The sequence below is a fragment of the Aptenodytes forsteri genome, unplaced genomic scaffold, assembly GCF_000699145.1.
Source record: "Aptenodytes forsteri isolate BGI_AS27 unplaced genomic scaffold, ASM69914v1 Scaffold56, whole genome shotgun sequence".
Classification (NCBI taxonomy): Eukaryota; Metazoa; Chordata; class Aves; order Sphenisciformes; family Spheniscidae; genus Aptenodytes; species Aptenodytes forsteri.
The window spans coordinates 4958272-4977516 of record NW_008796213.1 but is presented as its reverse complement, the minus strand read 5'-3'; the positions used below and the strand labels follow the sequence as shown (position 1 = coordinate 4977516).

Here is a 19245-nt window from a genome sequence, read left to right as displayed (position 1 = left end):
TTCCAGGAGGATCTGTTCCATGATCTTCCCAGGCACAGAGGTGAGACTGACTGGCCTGTAGTTCCCCGGGTCTTCCTTTTTTCCCTTTTTCAAAATGGGGGTGATGTTTCCCCTTTTCCAGTCAGTGGGAACTTCACCGGACTGCCACGACTTCTCAAATATGATGGATAGTGGCTTAGCAACTTCATCCGCCAGTTCCTTCAGGACGCGTGGATGGATCTCATCAGGTCCCATGGACTTGTGCACCTTCAGGTGCCTTAGATGGTCTCGAACTTGATGTTCTCCCACAGCCTTTTAATAAAAGTCATTCAGGCTGTTTTAACATTGTCCCTTGGCTGCACACTACATACTTCAGCTCATGTGGATGCTATGGGGAGTTACATGAGTCGTATCAAGTACAGGGGAGGCCCCATTAAATCCAGTTGCTGTCAATTGTGTGAGAGCTTTAAATGGCTACACTAAAACTCATTATTAAAGAAAGGAACTATCAATTTTATTTAATGCATGGTGCCAACCTTGATTCTGCTCCCAGCCCAGAGACTTGCCGTGCGCAGGGGTGATATAAAAATTAGACCTGCAGTCTTCAGGGCTTGTATTTAGCTGTTGCGGGGTCCTGGCTGCAGCCTGACTGGCTAACGGGCTGCGGGAGGCTGCCCTGCACCCCCACCAAGGCAGGGACCAAGCCTGAGCCAGGAGGGTTCAGTTCGTGTTGCCACTTGCCTTAGTCCAGACAAAGCTTTTGCTAGCACAGGTGGGGCTGTGAGCGCAAGCAGGAGCGCTCTGTGGGCACGGCTGCTCATCCCGAGCATCCTCACCCCCTCTGCTGCTGTCGGAGAGCAAAAAGGAGAGGAACCAGGGGCCAGCCTCAGGCCGTCCCACGCAAAACGTGGCATGGTGTCTGCTAGGATCTTCCTGGGTCAAAGGGAGGCAGCAAGAAAGGCCCAGCCTTGCACAGGAGGTTTCTTGGCAGACCTGAGTTCAAGAGGACTTCTCCCAAGTGAAACTGCCTGTTTCCCTCACCCCGTGGCTTATGGCCCCTCCAGCTCCCCAAGACTCCAGGAATGAGGATGCTCCTTCCCCAGAGACCAGCTTGGGGGGATGCTAAGGGGGCGTTGCTGTCACAGGGCGTGGCTGGCATGGATCGCCCCATTACTGCTGGCTTGTTTCTTCACGGACATCGTGGCAAGCTGTTGTTGGCCTACGTAATCAAAAGGCTGAAGTTGTAAATGATATTACAGGCTGTAATGAGGAAATTGATCCCTGTAACAAACCATCCAACTTTTATTCATATTTATTACTATTTCTGCTATTGTCATGGAGTAAAGATCCTTTTTAAAAAAAAGAACATGCCACCAGCAGAATTTGATAGTGTCCTCAGGAAATTTAGGGTTGTGTTTTTCTCACATTAGCTGCACAGGCAAATCTGCAGTAAAACCGACTTCGCTGCAGAAGCCTTCTTTTCCCAACACCAAGCTGTCAATCAGCCTGTAATTTCTCGGTATCAGACTATGCTGAAGAGCTGGTCGAGTTATTCTCCTTACAATGTGTGCCCCTAAAACCTCAAATGTGAGAAAATAATTTTGGATGGAAGGAAGAAGATTTCATACTTCTTTTTTTAGGGGGAAAAAATATTTCTCCTGCAATGAGATATAACCTCTGAGGAGGGTGGAAGTGGCAGCAGAGGAGTCCAAAGTCCTCCCTTTAGCCGCAAGACAGCCCTGCTTCCTCCACCCCCTCCGTTTTTGGGGTACCAGGGTGGGTCAGTGTTTGTCTCCTGTTCCTGCCCGCCTGCTGAGGCTGCCAGTGGTGTTGTAGGGACAGCAAGGGGCTGGTTGTTGATGTGGAAACCAGTCCCTAACAACAACTCGTTTCACCAAGGGGCACGGGCAGCCATCTGACGTTGGCAACGCTGAGTGACTGCTGACCTTGTTTTTAGCGTCAGCTGGTATCACCTGGAGCCCTGCCAGTTTGCACCAGTTGAAAGTCTGTCTCTTAATGGTGGCGATTATCCTGATTTTTACAGTGGCACTGAGAAAGTTGCAGCTGCTGCGCTTCACATCCCTGACTTTAATTTGGGGTGCCTGGGTCTTCTGGTGTTATCTTTAGAGGAGCATGTGAGAAGAACCTCTCTCCTTGTTCTGCATCAATCGCTTTTTTCCCTTTTTATTTTGTATGAAGAGATATTGCTCAAGAACACCATGGAATGAAAGCCATAAAGCTATAAATTACACCTCTGCTAGGTCCGCAATATGTTACCAATTACATCTGCTTTATTATTCGCGTCCAGGGGGAAAACATACATCAAACCAACCCCACTCTACAGGCAGGTCGGTACTGTATTAGAAGGAACACTGTGACTCTTCTTAATCAGTGGAAAAACAAACACAGTTTCGGCTCACTCGCATACGGTATTTGTGTCCAGGATGACAAGTTGAGTAATATTGCTGCGGTTCTCTGAGCTTGCCGCGTGCCACATGCTATGGCATTCATGGCAGCATCATCACGCCGTGGAAAGGAGAGGAGAGAAAGCACTTAGAGGGGCAGGGAGCTGGGCGGGGTCCAAGGACCCAGTCGCAGGGACCTTGGAAATTGCTGCCAAGGAGGTTGGTGGAGGGGAGTTGCAGCAAACAGCACCAGAAATCACATTAAAGCCAGGGGTCATGTCTGCAAAGGAGGGCGTGCTGCGGTTTGCAGGGCTTCATTGCTAGAGTGGAGTTAGTGGGGTTTTGTGTTGCATGTTCCCGCAGGGGTGAGGGTTTCCCCATGTGTCCTGATAGGGGTTTTCTTCTGCGTCTGCCCTGTCTTCATAAATTCATCACTGCAGCAGGGATGAAGGTGGGGGTGTTGAAGCAAACTGGAGTGATTGCTTTGCTGGTTACTTCTGTGTAGCTATGTACAGTGGTTTTTGGCTCACCACAGCGCCCCTCTTCTGAGCAGTTCCTGGGCTTTGGGCTGCTGGGAATTAACTGGAAAATGGGTGTTGGGTGTGTTTAGGTGTGTTTGCTTGACCATGCTACTCAGCATTGGAAATGTCGAGTAACGTATTTTTCTATATGGGTGTATACGTTTATGCATGCATGTGTGTGAGTGTGTACGTGTACACGAGCTCCGGAAAATCTTCCAAAGAGCAACATGGACTAGTGGAGAATGGGTTTCTTTTAGGAAAGGGAGCCAAGTGTTAGATACTCTCAGGTCTCCACATGAAGAAGTCATCCATGTGCGCTGGGGAGTTTGTTGTGGTTTTGTCACTGAAGCATTCATTCAGCTTTTAACTTTTTAAAGTTGAAAACAAGTCAAGGTTATGTTTGTGCTTAATAATTCAGCAACAGTGCCAGCTCAGCATATTGTCTTTTTCTTCCCTAGTCAGTCTGGTTTATTAAAAAGAAACACTGACGACAGATAGAAGGGTGAAGGAGGCCGTGCCTTTCTGCTTTAACTCCCACTGGGCGCTGACTCCTTCCCCAGGAATCCCCATAGATTTGTGCCAGTCACAATACCTTTGCCCCAGCGGTACCATCCCTACCTTGGGCAGGGAAAGCTGGCAGCAAGTTGGGACTTAGATGTCCTCTTCTCTGTGGACCACGTCTTTTTTTCTGAATAGGAGCATTTTCTGTTTCAGTGGAACATTACTCAGAATCCTTAAGTAAGTCTGTCTCAGTGATACTTTATTTTCACTTTGGTTATGAGGTTGACGCCCATTTGTACTAATCGAATGTTAGGCTGTGCCAGCCCGTGTGCGGCAGCTGGTTTTATGTAGCGTCACTTTTCACTTTGGTTATGAGGCTGGGGGGTTTTTTTTTTTTTTTGGGGTTTTTTTTTAATAAAGATGTAAAAGATCATTAACTCTTCTAGAACCAAAGAAACTTGCAGTAAAATAGGTTTTTGTGTTTTCTTAAAAAGTAAAGTTATATTAGGACCTAGTTCTGCCACATGTGAATGTGTACGTTGCTTCATTAACAATGCCGTTCATTTCCAGGGGATCTGCTTTCCAGTGATGATATTGTCACTGTGAATAAGAATAGATGAACACAGTTTTATAGATCTGGGAGAACTGAGAGCACGCAGCTAAGCTCATGTTGTGTAACTCACATCTCCAGTGTCCCTGAGCATAGACCAGCATTGTGCACGATTCCCACATGCAGACTTGGCAAGCAACCTGAAACATCATCTGCTGCTTCTGTCCTGGCTCCTCCACTTTGTCCGTGCACCTCCATTTTGTCACGGTGTATCATCTCCTGGTCCTATCCTGGCTCTCTGCAGGCCAGAAGCTACACAGTGGTTTTATGGGAATAAACGGAGGGCTTAAGTCAGATCCACCAAACTGTTTAATATAGGATGAGCCTGAGGATTTGAGATTTGGCCTCCATAGGCAGAATACTTTGCAGTATTTGACATCAGTTCTTCCTGAGAGCTAGATATATTCCTGGAGACAATGGGAATAGGAGTCTCTTTAGGCAGAGGAGGTAAGAATAACATTTACATTCCTGTTACTAAAAATGAGAAGGGGGAGAGCAAGAGAGCAGGAATCTTGGTTGTTGTCAGTATAGTTCAATCAGGGGTAATGATTTATTTTAGAGCCTAATATTTTATTTGTGTTGAATACATATTTCTGGAAGAACTTGATTTTTGGGTGTGTGCTTGTGCTGTATCTGAAGTCTGTATCCCATTTTCCCTTCCTGCCACTGAACAAATGAAAAAAGCTGGGGAAGGCATCTTGACACTGTGGTTTCACTCTGATGTTGTATTGCAGGTATGGCCTCGCATGTGCAAGTTTTCTCTCCTCACACCCTTCAGTCAAGTGCCTTCTGTAGCGTGAAGAAACTGAAAGTGGAGCCGAGTTCGAACTGGGATATGACTGGGTACGGCACACACAGCAAAGTCTACAGCCAGAGCAAGAACGTGCAGTCCTCCCAAGCAGCCGCCGCAGCAGCCGTCAACGCCTCCCTCCAGATCCCCAATCCGAGCATCCCTTACGAACAGACCATCATCTTCCCAGCAAGCACGGGGCACATCGTGGTGACATCCGCCAACAGCACTTCTGGTGTGGTTGCAGTGTCTGGGCAAACACTGGGCGGGCCACACAACCTGATGCGTCGCAGCACTGTGAGCCTTCTGGACACCTACCAAAAATGTGGACTTAAGCGCAAGAGTGAGGAGATCGAGAACACAAGCAGCGTGCAGATCATCGAAGAGCATCCACCAATGATTCAGAACAATGCCAGTGGGGCCACTGTAGCCACTGCCACCACCTCCACGGCCACCTCCAAAAACAGTGGCTCCAACAGCGAAGGGGATTACCAGCTGGTGCAACATGAGGTGCTCTGTTCCATGACCAACACGTATGAAGTGTTAGAGTTTCTTGGCCGTGGAACCTTCGGACAAGTAGTCAAATGCTGGAAACGTGGCACTAATGAGATTGTGGCTATCAAGATCCTGAAGAACCATCCTTCCTATGCCCGGCAAGGCCAGATTGAAGTGAGCATCCTGGCTCGGCTGAGCACAGAAAGTGCGGATGACTACAACTTTGTCCGCGCATACGAGTGCTTCCAGCACAAGAATCACACGTGCTTGGTCTTTGAAATGTTGGAGCAGAACCTCTATGATTTCCTAAAACAAAACAAATTCAGTCCCTTGCCCCTTAAGTATATTCGACCAATTCTCCAGCAGGTAGCAACTGCCCTAATGAAGCTGAAAAGCCTGGGACTGATTCATGCTGATCTCAAACCAGAGAACATCATGTTGGTAGACCCATCCCGACAGCCATATAGGGTCAAGGTCATAGACTTTGGTTCAGCTAGCCATGTGTCTAAAGCTGTGTGTTCTACCTACCTTCAATCCAGATATTACAGGTAAGAGACTGGGCTTATGTAACGTTACTAGGAGAAATATTTTACCTATGGGAATTTTCTTACATTCCTGTAAATGAATGAGAGTCATCCCTTAATCCTAAACTGGGATGGCTCTTAGAATGGCTTGTTGGTGACAGAAAAAATGGTATCCTAACCTCTTACAGTTTACTTGCACTGAAAACCATTGTAAATTTGTAAATAACCATAAAATGTAGTAAAAACAGAGTTTGCCAGTTACAATTTAGAAATCCTTTCACCTCTGTCAGTACTTCATTCTGGGACTGTTTATAGAAGAGGGGATGGATCTGGAGAGTCCACATTTCCTTTCCAAGTCAATACAAGTAGGTTCTTGATTGCAGAAAGACCTTAACCTAAACAATCAATCCATATTTCAACTGTGTCTTTCAGTCTTTATTCATACGTGAAACCAGGGACTTTACAAGAATAAGGTTGGCCCACAGGAAAACTGTATGGATGCAGAAGATGCTTTGACAAGGTGTAGTTTTTACACAGGCTGCAGAGCTTGCTAGAGTCAATGGGGGTATTCTGGCTGGCTCCTGTTGGCTCTGCTCCAGGTGAGCAGGCAGCTTGGCCAGGCTGGAAACACCTTTCTCCATGTGGGAAGCTGTTGGTAGGGATGAATCAGTACTGTTGGTAGTTTGGTGTTGGACTGAGGACCTGTCATGGACAGTCGATTCCCACTCACAGTGCTTTTAACTACAGGTATGTTATGTGCTAGGATGGAGTTCTGACCTCTGTGTAGGCGCGCCCAAAGCAAAACGTGTGAACCAGCTATATCCCTCTTCAGTCTGTTAAACAGTTTCAGCAAAGCAGCCTCTTTTCATAACCCCTGGAAGGTCATCCTCTCCCTCTGTCTTGACTCCAAGACACAAAGTCTCTCTGTAGATGTTCTCCTCAGACCCTCTCTTTGGTACCAGCCAGATTGATTCAACATCCCACGGACCAAAAAAAGCAATTCTACTGCTACCTCAGGGGTGAGGGAAAATAGTGGGGGGAAAAAGGGAATTTGTCTTTAGATGACAGCTGAATTTAGAAATGTTCAGGCCACGTTTTTGTTGTAATTCTGTGAAACAGGGCGAAGAGGGAAAATGTGATCCTTCTTGATGACTGATTTAATGAATATCAGTCCTGGCAGCAGCCACAGCTCATCAGATGGGTTACAGAAAAGCAGGGTAGTTGCTCTGTTTGTAAATAGGAAGGAAATCTGTCTTATACATGGGGAGGACTGTGGACAGAAAAACAACATGAGTTGATAACAGACCCTTTTCCTTCATGAACATCACAGTGGCAAAGTTCACCTGAGCTCTGAGCTTGGGAAGAGTTAATTTTCACAGGAACAGGAACTTTGACAGTATAGCACTGAAGCAGCTGATTTTTATCTGCTTGTCCTTTGCTCTGAAGGAGGACAGAAAAAAATCCTCAACACTAGTTTATACCTCAGAAGAGGCTTGTTAAATGAAATATTCTACCTGATGACAGTCCCATCCTCCAGGAGAGACATGTTTCTGTGGTAAATATGCAAAAGCTTTTAGGGTTGCAATTACCTGGCAGACTAGAAGAAAAAAAAAAGATAATACAGGCATTTTGTTGTTGAGTTATCTGTGATTCTGCATTAGCAGCCTAGGTCCCTAGCTGAAAGACAGAAGGGGCAGCCAAAGTGAAATATGTGACAGAAAGCAGAAATGAAAGAAAAAAATGGTTCATTCTCAGCAACAAACAAGGAATATTTTTGTGGCAGTCTCTGGGGAGGAAAAGGCTTGATAAAATTTGCTTTTTGTATTTTAAATGTTATTCCTGCCCGGTCTGAAGTTGCAGCTTGTTAGATAATAAGTTCTATCTGTCTAATTCCTCCCTTGTTTTCCATGCCTGAATTGATGGGAGGAGGGGAAAAGGGGCAGCAGCTCACCGGGGAAAAAAATAAGAAAAAGAAGGAAAAAAATCTTGTTGGGTTGAATTACATCAGCAGGGGGCTGCTGATGAAGCTAAATTCAAGTCATGAGGAAAATTTATATTCTTCTTCATTTTCTGATGGGGAAAAATACAGCACAGAGTAAAGACCCATTCCACTCCAAAGAGAAGGAACTCTCATGCTAGGGGAAACACAGGGCTTTATAAAGATTTCATGTGTCTTCCATTTTATTTACACTTGTTTTGCTTGCTAGAGTATAAAAGACAAGGGAATGACTTCAAGAAATGGCACATTTAAGCTGAACATGAAGGAAAAACTTCCTCAGAGTAAAACCTCTCAGACTTTAAGCAGGCATGCCAAAGAACTGACAGAAGCCCTGTGCCCCATGCATTTAAGGAAAGACGAGGCAGAGCGCTGGGGATATAATGTAGAGGTCAGCTCTCAGCTGGAGGTTTTTTTATCATGGGCTTTTGGGAGCAAATTCCCAGGTTGTCCCCATATTTTAATTTTATTTTATTCAGTTATTTTTTAAAGCATCAAACTTGCCTTATTCACAAGTGGAAAGCCAGTTAAAGATACTGATGGAAACTTGGAAAGTTCAGAGATTATTATCTGTGTGCCTTTGGCTTTAGTCTGATCTTGATCTGATATTATACACAAGCAAAACAGAGCTAATTCAGTTTACTTTTTTCTTTCTTTCTTTTTTTCTTTCCCTCTTTTTTTTTTTTTTTTTTGTTAACACTACTATCAAGAATGTGATGGCCAAATCCTTTCAAGTGAGGAAAGTTGTGTGGGATCCTGCTCATTCTCAGAGCAATATAAGGCCTTTCCTCTTCCTATAAATGATAGGCCTGTTTTCTTCTCCTGGAGGTGGAAGACAGAATTGTCTTGAAACAAACTCCCTGCTCTTTCTTGGCCCATATATGCATAGTGCAGCATAAGCTAAGACAGTCCCAGGGCTGCTTGCAGACTTTACGTGAGCAATTTGCCATTGCTGCCATGTAACGTGGCCTGAAGATGAACTGGATCCCTCAGCCCAGTTTCTTGTGAGAGGAACGGACTTGGTATTGCTCTGCTGGCACAGCTCGGAGGGAGGCCCTCACTGGGAGCCCCAACATCAGGAACTTTCTGTCCCACTAGGGAATTTTTTCAGGCTAAGCCAGTGCTCTCCGGAAGGATCTGGAAGGAGAAAAATCTGGAGGTCCTGACTGTAGAGGGGCCTGAGAAAGGCACGACACGCCAGGCTAAGGTGGGCTTTGCAGGAAGTCCCCCTCGCCGCCGAGAGTCCCCTTCTGGGAGGGCAGCGCCGTCACATCCCCGGTGCCTGCCCCAGGCCTGCACCTCTGGTGAAGGGCACAAGCACTAGCCAGAGCCTGGCGGGGTGCGGGGACAGGGCGTATGCTGGGCCCTGCCACTGGCTCCGCACCGAAATGACAAAGGGCATCGCGGCCGTTGTGAGAGCTTAAGGCCCTGAGTCCTTTACTAAAGCGGAATGACCCCAGAGCAGACTGGGAACCAGGGGTAGGGTCCTCTCGCCCACCAGGCCTGCACCAGCGCGTTGTTAATCTGCCCTGGCCCTGATGGCTGCGCAGCTCTGGCGCTGTCGCACTCACATCGCTCCCCCCGCTCCCCACCAGCGGTGGTGGGCTGCGCAGGGGCTTTCCCACCCTGCCCCGATTTCATTGGCCACTTCTTGCACTGGTGTTCCAGCCAAGTCAGAGATTTTGTCAGTACTGTGGTCAGAGTTGTCATCTAAAAGGGGGAGTGCTGTGAAGAGCTTCCTCCCACCCATCTTCAGCCTGTGGTGCAAAACTCACTGTGGTACAAAGCGTTTCTCATGTAGCATCCATAGCCTGCGCGTGTAGGACCTGGCTAGTGGCCATCCAAGCGTTCCCCCTTCTTTGGGACAGTGGTCCCACTCTGCCCCCCAGTCACCGTAGTCCTTCGTCTTGTCACTTATCACTAGCTGAGTTGGCCTGGGCCTGATCAGTGACCCTTCATGGAGCTACGTGGTGATGCAGCCATGGTCTGGAGGTGCCTGTGTGAGGAAGAAAAGCTGCCGATGGAGGGCTGCTCTGCCCAGCTCGCGGTGCAGGAGCAGGGCTTTGCAGCTGGCAGTTTTAGCCAGACATGCTTAGGCTAGAAATGAAGCCCTGTTCATAGAGCAACCGATCAAAAAGCTGTGACAGCCGCTGTGTCACGGGGTATCTGCATGGGATTTTATTTTTTCCTTTTCTTTTTTATGCTGCACTTTGAAGGGGAGGTCATTGAGGTAGGCTTTGTGATCTCCGTTTTGCAGGAGGTCAGAGGGATGAATGTCCAGCGAGATCCCTTCTGGGTTGATAATCCATGTATGAACAGCTTCCCAGGAAAACCCGCATCCTGAGAAATGCAGGGCTCAGGCTGCAACAGATGTCCCCTCTGTTAGAGCCCACATTCGTGCACCCAGGTGGAAGAGGGGGTAGTACCCTCTGGGAGAGGGGGTGGTTGGGATGGTGGGTAGAGCTGCGGTCCTCCCTTGCTGGAACCAGAGCGGTTCCCTAGCGTGGGCTGACAGTGCTGGGAAGCTCGGAGCAGGAGAGCTTCTCCTTGGGGCATTACCACCAAGCTACCTTGCCCTCTTGGCTTTTCTTTGCTGCTCAGCTGAAATAGCTGCTGTGTTGCACCCCAGGGATGAGTGCATTTCACTAATTAATGGCATAATCACGAGATTTAAGTCTTTCAGAATTTGCAGAATATTGCAGATATAAAATAATGTCTGTCACCCCTGCATATTAAGGGATAAATGTAGTTTTGGTGCCTTGTTTTCAAAAGGCTTTGGTATGTGGCGTGTCTGGCCATGGGTTGAGATGTCTGCTTGTTGGTAAGTGGCCTTTGATGACATGTTTGGATAACAGAGAATGAAGCTGAGTATCAGTTTGAAGAGGCGTTTATCAGTCTAGTTTCAGACACTGCAAGAAAATAGGCAGACATAAAGGCCTACGTGCATGTTGTCAGCTGCCCATACGGAGTATATAGCGAGGCTGTGTGCAGGTGTGTTTTTTAACTGGCTGTACATGCTTAGCTGGGTGAGTGTGGGTCCTGATGGATGCAGGGGACTAAACTGGATCCGTCTAGTCACATGTGGACATCGTGCCATGACAGGTATCGGTCCTCTAGCCATGCTGACAGGGAGCCAAAGCAAGGTAGATTACCGAGCAGTGTCACGACCTCTTCCCCATTGTGTGACTCAGAGCACGCGTCATTCTGGCCAAAACTGCCCTTTAAATGAGGCAGTAGTAATGGCAGCAGGGATAGGCTGCGCTTATTAGTTTACTCGGTGAATTGGCATTTGTTACGTCCTTGTATAACAATGTCAGTGCACTTACATTTCAAAACCTTCTGCCATTCCGGACTTGCAGAAATATCTCTATCTCAGACCTGACTGCTTTTGCAGCTGTGGGAGCCTCATGGCTCTGCCAGTCTGTTTCAATCCTACCTGCAACATTCACTGCTTTACTGACTCTGTCTCTCCAAAGTAAAAAGCAGGATAGCTAGATGGTTTGAGGAGGAATGTTTCTTCTGGGGACTGGAGCAAAACCACCAAGTTCATTGCTGAAGTCTAGGCTTGGTTTCACTTGGTGATGATCACTCCTGGTAGGACTACAGGCTTGCAGAACAGGCAATACATTGTAGACGACTTTGTGGAGGAAAGCAGACTTCAAGCTATACTATTTTAAGCAGTTCTTCATTTCTTTCCCAAGGACATTTGGAGTTTGGAGTTGTTTTTTTCAGAACCAAAATTCAGCAGAATTCTTTTTTGCAAAACCAACACCAAGATTAATTGAATCTCAGTTTCATTGTATCCAGACCACCAACTCTTAGAAGGGAGCAGCCATTCAGCTGAAAGCTTTTGGCTTTGTCCCATCTGTGTGATAGTCAGGCCAGGTTAGTTTTTGGTTTTACAAAACTCAAGCAAAGATATTTCTTTGCCAAGTTCCTTTGTGTATAAATCACCCCGGAGCAGGGATGGTTAACCAGCGTTGTGCCTGTGGTGCATCCAACAGAAGATACACACTGTATATTCCAAAATAACTCCCTTTCTGGGGTCTAATTTAAAACTGAAAACCCTATATTTCAGCCTGAACAATCTCTTCAGACTGGAGTCTCTCTAGGGATTTCTCTGCTGAAACCTTCTTACCATCTCCTTAGGTGTTTTTTATTTTGCTCTGAACAGACATGCCAGCTCCTCCTCTACCTTGTCAAAGTTAGCGATCTGCTCCTTTCCCTGTGATGCCGCAGCATCTCCTTGCTCGGCTCCAGCACATGATGCTGGCCTCGCTCCGAGAGGAGCCCTGCGTCCCTGTGCGGAGTCGGAAAGGCTGTCACAGGAGGGCTTTGTTTATTTATTAACCAAGTGTATAAAATATGCTGAGTTATGTGCCTCCGGGCCCAAGAATATTTGCAACAAAGGGCTGTTTGCAAGGAAGCTGACAGGGAGGCTTTCCCCAGCAAAGAGAAGTCGCTGATAGCCCGAGGAGGGGGAGAAGTCTTGTACTGCTTCCTTTTGGCCCATCCGTGTCTGAGTGGTGGAAAATCAAATATCTCAACTGAGTGCTGGGCCAGTCCCTTCTGTCCCCTCTCCCAAAACAGCTCCTATACAGCAAAGACGGGGGACTGACAGTAATTATTCCTCCTGCAGATTTCAGTTTTGTCTTGGTGGCTGCAAAGGAAGGAACCTGTGTGTCCACGGGCAGGGCCCAATCCATTTGGGGTGCTGTGGATCAGAGACAAGTATGTGAAAGGCAGCCAGAGGCAGGTACCAGGGCAGGAGCGCTGGTTTTCCATCAGCTGGTGCTACCCCATGGGTGAGAGGCTCTGGTCCTCACCAGTCAGCTGGAGTTGCAAAACCTCTGCCATAGTCCAATGAGGTAAAACACCACAGGGAACCAGTTGGCAAAGTCCCATTAAGCACAGATTACAAATAATAATAAAAAAATAAAATTATTTTTGGCTGCCACACTCACCGTTAATTGTTGGAACTCCATCAGCTGGTGCTACCCCATGGGTGAGAGGCTCTGGTCCTCACCAGTCAGCTGGAGTTGCAAAACCTCTGCCATAGTCCAATGAGGTAAAACACCACAGGGAACCAGTTGGCAAAGTCCCATTAAGCACAGATTACAAATAATAATAAAAAAATAAAATTATTTTTGGCTGCCACACTCACTGTTAATTGTTGGAACCGGAGACCCTAAGAGCACCCCGAAATCTGGGCTTTGGGCCACCTGTTAACCATACCCTGTCATTCGCACATTGCTTCTCCTTTGTTCGTCACTGTTAGAGATACTTGTGTGAAAAAGAGTATTTGTTTCTTAGGAGTTCCTAATTTCCAGCTGTTTCTCTTCCCCGCTTGAAATTACAGTCTCCCATTAGCAGGGCATGTGGAAAGGGGATAGGATTGCCAGTGCGACCAATGCAAGCGGCAGGATGATAGTCTCAGGTGAGGGGATGAGCACCGGGAGCAGGTGAACTGCTAAACAAAGGTCCCTTTTTTAGGAAAATGGCAGTTGTGCAAAAGAGCAAAACACAGGGAAAAGAAGGTAAATGCAAATTTGCTTTAAAAAAAAGAGCATTCTCCCAAGGCTGCTCCTGCTTTCAAGCGTGTCAATGATCCCCACGGAGGGAAAGGCAGCCCTCTGGATGCAAGCAGCCCCGTTCACGCTCAGTGGCCCTGCCCGTGGCCTGGGCGGTGCTGTGCAGGCAGGGAGCAGGAGGAGGAGCAAAGCTGCGACAGCAGGGCTGCTGACCAGGGCTCAGTGGTCAACCACCAGCTCTGACACAGGTGTTCTGCCCACGCTGGGGCAGCTCACCTCACCCTTCTCCACATCAGCTCCGGAGGGACACAACTGCAGAGAAAGAGCACTCCTCTTCCCCCTTCCGCTCCACCCCCTCTGCCCCATAACTTTCCCATTTAAGCACACCTTCTCTCTGTGGGCATTCACACCACCCAGTGCCACGCAGTCCCAGGCCTGGGGCTGACCTCCCCGAAAAGCAACACTTCCTGGTTTGGAAACAAATACGCCTCAAATACGGCTGAGCTGGAGTTCCCGTATGCTTTCGAGAGGGCTTGCAGAGAGGAGATAGCGAGCAAATACACTCCATTACCTGCCTGCATGCTGCTACCTGAAGTCGTCTGGGTACTCCTGACATAAACATGCATGAACTTTTATTTTTTTAAAAATCCAGCGCGGAATCCTAAACTAATCCCTACCTTATCTATGACTCGCTGCCAGAGTCGTTTTGGTAATGCCAGGAGGATTAGTGAGAGGTTTGGAAGTCCCACTCTCCCCACTTGCAGGTTGGCCACAGGTGTTCTTCTGTTTAGGATTTTTTGGTGTTTTTTTTTTCTCTTGCTACCATCTCTCTCACATGATCACCAAAACAAGCCTGTCACAGGATTTCCTGCTATCTATTTTTCTTCTCTCAAGCTTTATAAGCACAGTAAGTCCCTTTTAAGGCTGCAGCCTGGTGAAATGATGTGAAAAATCAAGGTCACTCTCATATTTACTGTACCAGGGCAGGTCTGAAACAGCTACAAATGGCTAGCTTGTTTTACTTAAAAAGAGCTATTTACCTAAGAGAAATCAAAACCCTCCTATTGCAGCTATTGGCTCTAGCGCTTCAGAATCCACCTCGGTAGTACATAAAAGACACACTGTCTTTTGGTAAAGATACCTGTGCTCAGAGCACGGTCTGGGAAATAACTTAGCTCAGTATGGTGACAAGCAGTTGCTTCTGCAGCGATACTTGTGAGTGACGGTACAATTAGCGGGGCTAGAACAAGGGCCGGCTGCAATCAGAGTTTGCTGTTTGCATGTATATGAGAGACATAAAGTTTGGTCTCTGCTCCTAGTTGCTTGCTTCTGTGGTTTTGTGTTTGCTCTCCTTTCTCTCCTCCCACTCAAGTTGCTTCCTCACCAAGTGCAAAGGAAACGGAGCAGGGGAAAGGGTGCTCTGTTTTTTTCAGCTCGGATGACAGAGCAGCAGCAGCTGCTCATAGGAACAGTGGTGTGGTGACCCACGGACGTTACTCCAGCAATAGGTAGTCAATGAAGGAGAAGGCACTGCAGTCACATACTGAAATGTGATTTTCTATGTCCCTCTCCACTTATTTCAACACTTGTTTGGGGCAGGGCAGTAGCTGGCTAATGGCAGTAGTGGCTGGTGAGAAGCAGAATGAGCTGAGGGGCTGTTGGCATGAGATCGGTGCTCCAAGAGTGAAAATAAGAATTACAAGTAGTGAGATTCATCATCCGCACTTCTGAATATGAAAAAGCAGCATTAGCAACACAGTTTGCACAGGATTTCAGGGATGCTTTGCTCAAGTACCACGTATTTAAATCCTATCAGGTTTTTGCCTCCCCCTGTACGTTTGCTCACTGCAGGCAAGAGATTTAAGTGTAACACGGAGGAAGCTTACTGTGTACGTCTGTGCATTCATAAGGTTCACAAGTTTTAGGCCCCAGCACAGTGGGACTGAAAAGCTGTATTACACTGAAGAGCATTTTCTGATTGGAAAGTGTTTCTGCTCTGCTGCTTATTGGCATTGAGGTTAGAAAAGTGACTGACGTTGGTTTATAAACGAATGAGTCATTACCAGAAGAGAGAAATTACCTAAAGATGCTACAACTAGTATAGTTTCAGACCCCTGAATGCTGTGATTTGAGTCCCCAAAGTTTCTATCTTAACTTCTCAAGCCACTTGCTGCACTGATGCTTCAAATTAGCCTAAGCTAATGTAAAGGCACCTAATTCTCAGGTGGGGGCTCAGTAGCTGCCTCCTTCTCCAGGTCATGCTGGGGAAAAGGAGCAACTCTCAAGGAGTTGAGAGTGGTTATCTTGCTTGAAAAACACTAATCTTGTGGCCTGACTTAAGCTGAGTTAGAGCCACAGCTGTTACCTGTTTAAGGAGGAAGGTCAAGGAAATGTCCTTTGCCTTTTAGGCCAGGTCATACAATGGTTAGTCTGTGGTGCTTGAGAAGGGGAAAAAAAAAAAAGGCAGAAGAGAGGCATGCATATATATACTGTGAGAAATTTTCAGTTCTAAGAGGAATAAATAGAAGGGAAGTGGCTCTAGGAACTGAGAGAGGGGAAGGGCAGAGGAAAAATTGTCTTACAGGTGAAGGCTACCTGGAAGTTGCTGTTCCCCATGTAAGGAAGGATGTGGGAGAAAAAAAGATGAGATATCACCCTTCTCACTATCTGGAGACTTCAAAACCAGAGGTAGCCAATTTCTAAACAGGACAGCGTACTTCTCCTGCGATGGGCTGGAAAGTAGCCTGTGAGTCCCTGAATGGCAGCTTGACCTCTGTCTTCTACTTATTGAAGGACAGAAGTAATCACAGACATTGTTTTACTTGCACAGACATGAGTTATTTTGTGCTGACAGGTTTTGCCTTTATTTGCTGTGACTGCATGGGATCGGTGCTTGGGGGCACGTTCAGGTTCTGTCCCCTCCATCCCTGCATCTGCTGGTTTACATTAGCCAGGGAGTAGCAGACTTCTACCCGCTACCAAACCTACTGCTTGTCTCCAAAGGCTCCCGCTCAGGGGCAGAGGCAGGGTAGATGTGTGGGATTTGGCCTGAATCTAACTGAAGTGACTCTGAATCAAAAACTCTACGGTTCAAAGAGTTGGGTTAACTCTTTGTGATTATTTTTCATTTTGCCAACCACTGCCGTTCCTAGCTGGTTTGAAGCAGAAGTTCTTAAGTGTGAGCATAGTACCCCAGGCCTGATGAGACATGAAAAGTGCCGAAAGTTTTGTAGTGTCATCACTGAACTTCTACGTTTGCGGGAGACTTGGGACAGCTCTCGGATAACTCTGGTGACTTGTGCAGCTCCTGAGCCCAGGAAGCTCACCAGCTGAAGCCTTCAGAGGAGAAGGAGAATCATCTGTTCCTGCAGCTGATGCTTGTGCTCGTGTAAAGGCAGACAAGAAAAAGTTAGCAATGTTTCAGTTAACTTGACAACAGGAGGAGCAGTACTGTAATGAGTTGTGTTTTAACTGCAGATCGTATGATTAGATCACTTGTGGTAATACTGCTGAGCAACACCGTGTTTTCTCCCTGTGTTCTCCAATCTAGCTGTAGGTATCTGTCGCTGTTTACCTTTATGCTGTTCTCCTCAGATGCTGTGTTTTCTGAAGCAGGGCTGTATTTACAGCACCTAACGCACAAAGATTTTTGTGGCTGAGGCTCTTAAACAAAAGGGTAATAGAGAGTATTATGGTACACGTGACCATGAGGGCTAGCACGCACGTTAATGTGACAGCTGGCATGCAGAAGGAAAGTTGATGGCCTTTTTCAGATCCACCATGGTAAGAATTTGTGTTTCAACTAGTTGCTTCCATGCAGAGCTGTGCACTCAAAAGAAAGTCCAGGGTGGTGGGGTGGAAGAAGTATCCGATGGCTTACAAAAAGTTTCAGTTTATTTTGTTTAAGAGTGTTTTACTTGCCAGTGGGAGACTGCAAACAGAGAATAATCATCCAAGAGGAAAATGGAGCATTTCTTTGGTGCTCACAACAATATTAAGAGGGACAGATGAAATCTAAAAGGTAAACAGGTTCAGCTGAGGCTAGCTGAATTTCCTGATTACTATGCTAAAAAGTTAATGATGAAATACTGCTAGTTGATCTCAGCAGGTAAAAGGAAGTAATGGTGAAGGCCTGTGTCAAAAATAAAAGCATACCTAAGCGATCTCATCCCTGTAGTTGTCAAAAATACAGCTCCTGCCATTGTTAGCAACTTAAATTAGTGGAACGGATTCTGAAGGGTTGCATGAGCAAAAGCAGAAGATAGCCATGTTGTTGTTTCTGGAAATGCTTTTCTGGAGGCTTGTTTGATAACCTATCTCCTCTTGGCAGGTGCATGAGGGACCAGGGAAGGGAAAGGTAGCATGGACTAGGTTCTGCTTAGCAATGCCGATATGTGTAAGGAGACGTGGCGGCTCCAAATGTATTCCTTTGAAAGCGAGGCCAAAATACAGCTTGATGTGTAAGATATATAGTAAGTGAGAGAAAGGAAGGCATGTTAACTGGGTTGGAAGATAACATTCTGTCTTTTGAATGGATTCTTGTTATTGTCACTGATGTTACTTTCAGCAAAAAAATTATGTTGAAATTATTCTTTTTTCTCTATTGTTTAGCTCTTGTTCTCAGCTTTGTTATGGCCACAAAGAGATGATAAAAATGGATTGGCACAAAGTTGGATTTCCTGTATCATTTAGAGTTATGTTTTCAGCCCGTAGCACTTTGATAGGGTCTGTTCTTCATTTTGAAAATAGCAATAAAAGAGCAGAGAACATAAGAAAACACAATTCTCTTTTTTTTTTTTTTTTTAATGACATTGTCAGTGCTAGTCTGAACTTTGCCTCTGATCTGTATGAAGTCTCTGAACTATGCAGTTGGAAGAAAGCAGATACAAAAGAGAGATAAAATATCCATGTGCCTGGCTACTTTAGAAGGTAATAAAAAGCCCCCAAAGTCTTGCTTGTTTTTAATCTGTATATTTATGTCTACATAAATCTTTTGGGAATAAACTTGAAACATTTACATTGGATTTAGAGAATTACCTTCCAGCATCAGTACCTATGATCTAGCAAAAGAAACTAAGCTTAAGCTTATGTGAATGGCCCTCTTGGCTTCCAGAGGCATGGGTAACATTAAAGCATGTGTTGAATTGCTACACTAAAATGAAGAATGGTAGTAATGGGTATGAAGTGTTGCAGTGTATTTTCTGTTCCTGTGTGGTTATTGGAGGCGTTGGGCGTGCACAGGGAGATAGCTCACATCTTAGAAAAAGGATCAATCTGCAGCATTTGGCAGCTGGGTGTCGAGACACAGTTGACAGCCCCCCCACTTTGGTGGAGAGTGTCCTGTTAACGTGGACCTTGAATGAGCCCAAGCCTTCAGCCTCCTCATCAGAGAGGTAAAGAATTGCCAGATGCTTCTCCCCAGCAGCTCGAGAAGTGCAGCAGTGTCTGTCCCACCTGTAAGTTGTCAGGGCATTTTCCTAGCAGCCTTGATGCCCTTCTCAGGCTCTGAAGGGCAGCCAAAGTAGAAGTTGGAGAGAGAGAAGAAGCAGGAGCAAACCCAGAGCATGAGAGCTTGGTTCAGATAAAAGATGAGGATAGCAAAGGCCAGAGTTGCTCTAGACAGTTGATACAGCCACGTGGATCACTCCTCTTAGCCCAATTCTGCAGTGTGGTGTTACGTGGGATTTGAAGAGACTCATTTCCAGTTCAAGGTCTGTGCTTTTGAGCAACCCTGGAGCTCTAGCTCCTAGGCACACACAGCTTTTAGTTTAGCCTGGGGCTACAGGATCTGATTACTGCCTTCAAAATGGTGTTTTAAGTCCTGTAAGAATCCTGTGTGTAGAATATAACTATAGCCCTTAGTTTTGTGAGGGGGATGTCATGGCAGCCCAAT

General features: G+C 46.4%; 1 protein-coding gene across 6 annotated transcripts in view; it reads left to right on the top strand.

Annotated features, from left to right (window-relative positions):
- Positions 1-19245, top strand: part of HIPK2 (homeodomain interacting protein kinase 2) — a 133793-nt gene that overhangs the window by 38607 nt on the left and 75941 nt on the right. For all 6 annotated transcript variants that reach the window (XM_009288365.1, XM_009288367.2, XM_009288364.2 and 3 more), the window contains exon 2: positions 4751-5849. In XM_009288365.1, the coding sequence (XP_009286640.1) occupies positions 4753-5849 (1097 nt within the window). In that variant the 5' untranslated portion in view covers positions 4751-4752. The remainder of the gene's footprint in view (positions 1-4750; positions 5850-19245) is intronic.